The sequence below is a fragment of the Malania oleifera genome, chromosome 6 (assembly GCF_029873635.1).
Source record: "Malania oleifera isolate guangnan ecotype guangnan chromosome 6, ASM2987363v1, whole genome shotgun sequence".
In the NCBI taxonomy this organism is placed as follows: domain Eukaryota; kingdom Viridiplantae; phylum Streptophyta; class Magnoliopsida; order Santalales; family Ximeniaceae; genus Malania; species Malania oleifera.
Genome location: NC_080422.1, coordinates 84566458 through 84574933, shown reverse-complemented (window position 1 = coordinate 84574933; position 8476 = coordinate 84566458). Strand labels below are relative to the sequence as shown.

Here is an 8476-nt window from a genome sequence, read left to right as displayed (position 1 = left end):
TTCAAATTAATTTTTCTCAAGAATCAATTATCCAGTCCATGGATCAAAAGGAATGAATCACACCTGCAAGGTTAGAAATTCATCATCCCATTTAAATCAACTGACCAGATTAAAAAATCAGTTGTCCTATTCAGGTAATAGGACACCTGGCAGAACTGACACACTCCTTAACAAGTATAGGCCTCACATGCATTCTACACTTGAAATACAAAAAGAAATGAAAAGAAATCCAAGCCATTGTTAAAACAAGCATACATGGACCGCGATTAAATCAAAGAGTTTAGGTATTAGTAGGAAAATGATCTGATTGAATATATTGGCAGGATCTTCATTGAATACAAGTGATCAAAGAGGGCAAAGCCATTGATTCCCAAAAAAAATAAAATCCCATCAGCCAAAAAAGCAACAGGAGAAAAGAGAACCCTCCCTCACTAAATAATGTTTCAGTGATGAACAAAAAGAATGCCATAAAGAACTGCTGTTTAAAATGTGGGGATGGACTTTGCACGAATGAACTGTTTTAGAATGGCCTTCTCTTCATCAATTTGCTTCTTTTCTTCAGGATTCTTTGGTTCAGCTTTTCTCTTCACGTCCAAAATCCACTTGAAAAGCTCGCGCTTCTGATTGTCAGGAATGGGCTCGTGCACCTTCTTAGGCTCAATCGTTGGTGGTGGGAGCAGGGGTTCCTCAGACGCCACAGCAGCCGTACTTATAGTAGACGAATTTTCTGACACAGTTTTCCTATCTCCTATTCCGGCATCCTTCTTTTTTGCCCTCACAAACATATAAGCTGCACAAACCATAAGAACATTATTAATTGCTGCCCCCCATGGTTCTGGGCACTCTTGTGTATCATCTGTGAAGTGGCAGAATATGATGCTTCCAGAAATTAAGTGGCAGAGTATCTTCAACATTGCATTTTTAGTACAAAATTGGCTGCGAATTTGAAATTGTGAGAATTTAGGACAAAATTTAACACAAAATTGCTGAGGGTTGTTAAAAAAATAATTCAATTCATGAATCCAACGCCCAAATCCGTGCTCCCAATGGAACTCAAAAGAATATGATTGAAAAGCGATGGAATTTAGAATGACACTTATGCTATGTTTGGTACACAGTAATGAAATAACATTTATTTCCATTCCCATGTTTGGTTATATTTTTTAAAGTGGGAATACTTCTTCCCTTGGAATGCTCATTCCCACTAAAAGTAAGAAAAAGGATTCCATTATAAGATGAAAGGAAAGCTGATTCTAACCTAAAGTTGGAATCGCCTCCATCTCCCTCCCCGACTCTCCCGATACTCCCTCATCTCCTCTCACACCAGAGGTACTCCCCTCACTCTCTCTCTCAACACTCTTCCATCCCTTTCTCCTCTCCTTTCAACTTCTCTTTGCAGGGATGAACTTCTAGGAAATCTGATTGGAAGCTGTGCATTTTGGACGCAGTGATTAGGGCTTTCCTTTGCTGTTTCGAGCTCTATTTGTGTGGCAGAAATTGATCAATTTGAGCGATTAGCAACTGATTTTCTTCAGTTCAGTGGCATTTGGTGCTGCAAGTTGTGTGTTGATTTTCAGGTGAAGTTTGGAATTGTAGCATTCAAATACTGTTTGATGTTCTTATATTACTATTCCCTATTATTATTTCTCATTCAGGTTCAATTACCTACAAACCTGCAGCCATTCTGTTTCAAATGAAACAGAATGGGCACAAATAGTCACCCCTAGGTTAGGACAGCCTTGCAACCAAAAAAACAGAAAGCAAAGAAATAAGAAAACAAGCAATTGAGAACAAACATGGAATGGAGTAGGAAATAAATAAAATGAAAAATCAAATTGATATGGAGTACGAAATGAGTAGAATGAAAAATTGAATGGAGTGTATTTTTCTGTAATTGTTCAGAAAATGTTTGCCCCTACTACGTATTTGTTTATTATATGTTTAAAGTACTATATATTTCTATATATTCACTTTTCACTACAGGCATTTGGTTCTTGGTGTTCAGTGTCCTACGCCAATATTCTGATTCAATGGATTTTGAAAACATATCACTCAGGCTAGCTTCTTAAGAGAATACTCTTTGAATTCATAACTGGTTCCTTTTTGAACACAAAGAGTATGCCCCCGTGAAAGCTCTTTTCAAGAGAGTTTCAATGTCATCACTAATAATCATATCTATTGAGAGGTAAACAGTGGTCACACCAGATTTACACAGCCAAAACAGAATTCCTTCAGTGTGTATGTATAATCATAACACTAGGAAGGCATAGGTATGCATACCTGGTTATTTCTTCCTACCCCCTTACCTTTTTTCCCTTCTTGGGTTTGCCTTTGCTCTTGCTGCTTTTGCTTTCCAGCTGCTCCTATGTGTCACCCTTGATCTGGCTACCAGAAGCAGTAGTTGCAGCTGAAGCCCACAGCACAAGCTTTAAAATGTTCAATTAAAATTTTTGAATTAACCTGAGATTCTTATCTCAGGTTTAGCAGCTAAAGCCTCCAAGACAGCAAAGGGACCCTTAATGCCTGAAATTTGAGTTAAAAACTTAAAAATCAGTGATTAAAAAAAATTTAAAAAAAAAAAAAAAAAACAGTTGTCCACCAGGCTTATCTATCTGTAATTTCTTAAAGGGGACTGGAGATAATTTTACTGGCTGCGATCCAATTGTTTTGACTACTATTTTTGTTTGTTTGATTTGTTTTAGTGAGCTCATAGCTTCCTACCATTCTCTATTTACCCCTTTTCTCTATTTATCCCGTTTATAGTAAAGGTATGCTGTCCATAAGGATTTGTGATCCTTGTAATGCAGCGTGTTTTACATTTTACTTTGAGACAATTGTTAAAACTCATTGCCAAATCCTAGAACATCGAGCTGAGGTTGAATTGTTGGGTAACTAATATTGCCTGTTCTATAATTCAAGAAAAAACGAAGCATATATTTAACATAATGGGTCCTCCGTGGGTATCACTTATATAGAAACATGCATACGAGCATGGATGGTGGGGAACAAAGTTTTGTGGACAGGTTATTGTGAATTAAGAATATATGCATCTCCTCCTTCAAAACGTTGAGGGAAAATGGGGCTATAGGGACACATGCTCGATGCAGTACCTGCGTAGTTTGCCCAAGCCCCCAATATTAACATTTAATACACGTTTTCACATGTAAATTTTTACTTAAATGGAATGTTTTAAAGAAATTCCCACTGAAAAATAAATAAAAACATGTGAATTTTTGGCACATTCTAGTTTCTTAACCCATGTAAGACACTAGCTAAACAATGAATAGTTTATTTTGTGATTCTGTCCTTCCAAGTGGATGGGTATTTCACAGGCAGTAAATGTTATTTTCATGCTGTTAATTACAGTTTGGTTTAGGTCAACATGCAACTAAGCATGTTTCGAATTCAAACAGATTAGAGATCTTTGCTTCATTATAAATTTCTCTAGGTTTATTTGTTTGGCATGTATTCTTGAATCTTGGTTGTAGTGATACTGTCCATTATATTGAATTTTAATGATGCATCCATTATATTAAATGTTTTTTAAATGTTTGTCTCCAATTAGAGTGAGGTAACTCCTATGTGTATGTCAAATGAATGGACTTGTTTGACATGTACTTTTTAAATCTTGATTGTAGTGATACTGTCCATTATATTGAATTTTAATGATGCATCCAACTCCTGTATCTTGATTGGTTTTTAGGTATGGCACCCGAAGACATTTGTGGTCCCGGTAAAAGCCAAAGGTTGTGGACCGAAGAAGAAGACGAAAAATTAATTGAGGCTCTTATTGATTAGTTTTGTTATGTGGATATTGGTTTTATTTGACAAACCATTGAACTTCTTAATAGAATAGGAATTTTTTTAAAAAAAATTTAGTATGCACTTAAAACATGTGATATTGATAAAATGAAATTGTTGGGATTTATGTTGTCTAATTTTTTCTTTAAAATTCTACATGTGCGGTATAAATGAATGCTTTATTTATTATTATTTTTTCCTTTAATTAAAGTCATATTTAAAAGAGTTAATTTCTTTAAAAAATTATTATATTTGTACATTTTAATCAAAAGAAATGGTCAATGATCGCATAAATTGGCGGGAAAGGATTCATATAGCCAACCCCACCTAATGGGACTAAGGCTTGGTTTTGTTGTGTTGTTGTTGTTGTGTTTTAATGTATTTTAAAAAATTGATGAGTATTCTATTTCATTATTAATTACTTATACCAAACATGAGAATGGAATAGAGAATGGGAATGCCCATTCCATTCCAATGTGATTCAACATTTGTCACCAAACTATGGAAAGTGAATGATCAATCCATTCTACTCCCTATTCCATTCCATTCTCCAATCTATTCCATTCTTATCCCATTCCATTCCTGTATACCAAACATAGAATTAGATATGAAATCAGTGCACGAGTTGCTCTAAAAAGTACCACACAAGAATAACTAAAGGTCTTTCTAATATTGTTTCTATTTTTGGTTTTTCGTTTTTGATTTTCGTTTCTGTACAATGAATAAACAAATTATGAAAACGCGTTTGTTTATGTTGTCAGTTTCCCCTTTTTGTTGATGGTTTTCATTTGCTTGTGAAAAAACTGAAAACCATAATGGTTTTCAGTTGTTTTGGCAACCTATTGCCATAATATTTTAGCATCCAAAATTAAATTGTTTAGATTAAAACAATCATTTTATCCATACTTTTTCAATTAAAATTAAAATAAAATGATCATATAAATTTAAAATATATTTAAAATAAAAAATGCCCATGAAATTAAAAAAAATAAAAAAATAAAAAAGGTCATTTACAAGATATTTTTACTATATTTCAATTGTCATGTACAATAAGATTGTTTTCGTAAAGTGAATTTTGAAATATAATAATTAAATAAAACAATTATAATAATTTTTATTTATTGTTATAATATTTTTAATTTATATTACTTTGTAGTTTTATTAGTTTAATTGTATTTTGTAATTATTATTTGATTCAAGGACAAAAATGAGCATTTGTATTAATCAATTTTTAACTTTGTCTAGTTCTAGAAGTATTAACTTAATAGGTAAAAGGTTTTTAGTTTTTAGTTTTTTTTTTTTTCTGATTTTTAAAATTTTTGTTTTCATAATTTCTCACAATGATACCAAATGGTCCTTAAATAACCCATAAACCAAAACTATTCCCAGGCTATGGCTGTTCATCAATTGTTAGCATGCTTATTTCACCTATTTCTATGCTCAATACTGATCCATATAAAAAGAAAGAAAGAGCGTCATCAAGAACAACCTCTTCATAAGGTGGAGATGTCAGATGTATGTTACCTGCCACAACCAAGATCTTCCAGATTCAAAATTTTAATTTTTAACCACCTCATTAGCACACCAAATGTTACCTAGAATGTGGGACGTTTTGGTTCAAGGAATGGAAATGGGATCGCAGCACGTGCTCTAAAATGTGGAATGTTAAGGGTATACATAAATAGATACATTGGTGAAATGGCACCTGTGTATTTTGGGGTGAGGATGTTGAGGTGTTTCTAAATGTAGACGAGATTTCTACTAAGAAATAGATTAATAATGACAGAAATAGAATTAAAATGTGATGATTCCCCACTTTTAACTATTACAAAGTTATGTTATGTGAAAAAAATAGAATCAAAACTTTGGATCATTAGATATAGTGTTTTTGAATGATAATATTCCACACTTTGGAAAGTTCGCACCAATATTTGGTTTGCTAGGGTGTCAGTGTTTTTTGTTAACTATGGGCATTCCATATGCTCGCACTTGACATACCACTTCAATCCACCCTTTTTCTCCTTGATTTTAATAATTTGCACTCCATCCAATCTCAAAATCATATGCATACTAAGAATTATCCTTAGGCAGGAGGTTTGATATCATAGTCAAACATAGAAGGTCACCTTAGTTTATTCAATTACACCTAGACCAGACCAATATCCAAATTATCTTATCAAATATGTAATTACTGCATCTTAACCAAATTTAATGCAGCTTCTAGATAATTTGTATATGGTTCCAGAAATTTAAAAAATTGAGAGTTTATTATATTAAAGGGGTTTATTATACCAAGCATGTTTACTAATACAAGGTAATTTTATGTCAGCATCAGACAGGTAGAACAATTAAAACAGAAACAGCTATAGAAACCCCAATAAGGTATATCCAATAGGGTTAATTTTGAAGGTTAAAAGTGCCTACTGAGAATAATTTTGGAGGCTGACAAAATATGTTGCTTTTATTGTTTAACAACACATCAAAAAAACCATTTTCATCCACCTTCTCTGCTTAGTTGTGTAAATAGAATTGGGAATAAAATTTGATTACATTGCCACAGGTAGGCAGATAAAAAAGTCAAACAGAAGACGTGAATACTAAATTGGTATCATTCAGAGTTAAAACCCTCTGCTTACTTAGATCTCTTACTACAAACACTGTTAAGAAGTTCAACTAGTGAGTTCATCTGCTATTGGAAAGTTATGTGGAGGATGAGTGACTTATATACATGGTCAGGGCCACAACTTAACCTAATGGCTTAAACTATCGGGTTAAGTTAGAGCTCAATCAGGTAAATCAAGCCAACTTGTGAAGAATGTCCCTGTGCTAACTGCTAACAAGTGATATTAGAGCTAATGGTTTGAAACTCAAGTGTTCATCATGTGATGTAAACCCCATGGAAGAATGATAGATCCTACCGATATGAGTCCTATAGATAAATGAACTCCCATAGTTTGTCGCTTTCCCATGGTTGTGTGACACTAGTGATTAGGAATGGTGCTTCCGTTCAAGCGAAAGTATTTGAAAGTCACAAGTGAGAAGAAGATTGTTAAGAAATTCCACTTGTGAGTTTGTTCTACATCAAAAAGTTGAGTGGAGGACAAGTGGAATATGCACATTGGGACCAAACCGCTCAAGGTTTTAGGTCAAGTTAGTGTTCAGCTATATATATCAAGCTCACTTGTAAAGAACATCCCTATGCTAAAAAGGACTTCATTTACATATATTTTCACTAAGCTTCTTGGAATAGAAGTCAGCATAGCTCCTAAACATGGAATGCTTATGCCAATGCCACTAAATACAATGATCTTCTTGTCCAATACTCATTTCAGCCTTAATTTCAACACATCTTTCCCACTTCTCATTTTCTCACCGACAACACCAAAATCAATGCAAACCTGTAGAATTCAAGGAAAACAGAGAACAAAATAGGGGATTTGTTTTAGAGAAAGGATATATCGCACAGCTAAACCTCATCACACTCGAACAACCAAAGACCCACTATGACAGGGGAATAATAACATTGACCTCTGTGACTGATGGACACAAGCAATCCTAGAATACAAGCACAGTTAATTCATGGATAAGATGTAAGATGAAACAGAGCTAGCTTCAACAACTTTGCAAGTTTTCAAAAACCACAGCCAAGCTCCCAGATACCAGTGTGACGCGATGGACATATTTCTAACTGCCAGAGCCAAATCCTCTTTACAATGGGCCAACAATAAGGGGAAGTTTGATGAATTTGTTTAAAATTGCATGATAACAACCTCTTTGAACAAAGGGTATCATCAGATACATACGTTTAAACCCTAAACCAACCCTTCCCCTCTCTCAGGATATAAATTAAAAACCCAAAGAAAGAAGAAGAAAACAAATTCACATGTTAAAACAATACGCCCCCAATCACCAGTTACCAACCCAATAGATCAAACATCCAACACACCAGATGGCAGTTTACAAAAAATGAAAAGCCACATTGCATCAAACGGTTTAATTGCTTCTTATGTCAAAGAACCACTCACAAAATCAAGGCTACTCAGATTGCGATGTGCAGAGTTTAGGATTTCCAACCGTTCCTTAAAATACAAGCACAGGTCGTCTATGTTCCAGAGTGTCAGTGTGTGTGTCAGCGCAAGAGAGAGAGAGAGAGAGAGAGAGAGAGAGAGAGAGAGAGAGAGAGAGAGAGAGAGAGAGAGAGAGAGAGAGAGAGACCTCCGAGGGCGAGATTGGAGATCAAAAGGATTCGCCAGGTGAGTTTGTAGCGTTGAGCGACGGATTCCCTTGGGGGTTGAGGCTGAGATTTTGTTGCTTCCATCCGTTCCACTGGATGGCGTTTGCGGTGAGCACCCAGTCAGCAGCCGCGGCCGCTTTCTCCATTTTCTTCGATTTTGAACTTTTCTTCCTCACCTCACCCCAAAAAAGACTTGTTCGCCCATAAAAAAATATTCTCATAAAATAAAATTTTAAAAAATTTATTTTTTTAAAAAAAGTTATTTATTTTATAAATTTTTTTTATTTGATTCACATTATAATTTTTTTTAGAAACGTACATAAAATTATGGAAAATAACAATTATACCTTTAATATGTATGTAACCAGAAGAACATTAATATTTTTAAGACCTAAAATTATTTACTTAAGTAAATCTACAATTTTTAACAATTATAAATTT

General features: G+C 34.3%; 1 protein-coding gene across 1 annotated transcript; it reads right to left on the bottom strand.

The window, feature by feature from the left end:
• Window positions 1-287: 287 nt before the first annotated feature.
• Window positions 288-8226, bottom strand: LOC131158271 (uncharacterized). The gene is made up of 2 exons (XM_058113014.1): window positions 8017-8226; window positions 288-790 (listed from the first exon to the last, which is right to left on the bottom strand). The coding sequence occupies exons 1-2, from the start codon at window positions 8117-8119 to the stop codon at window positions 483-485; spliced, it is 411 nt and encodes a 136-aa protein (XP_057968997.1). The 5' UTR covers window positions 8120-8226; the 3' UTR covers window positions 288-482.
• Between the last annotated feature and the right edge of the window lie 250 nt (window positions 8227-8476).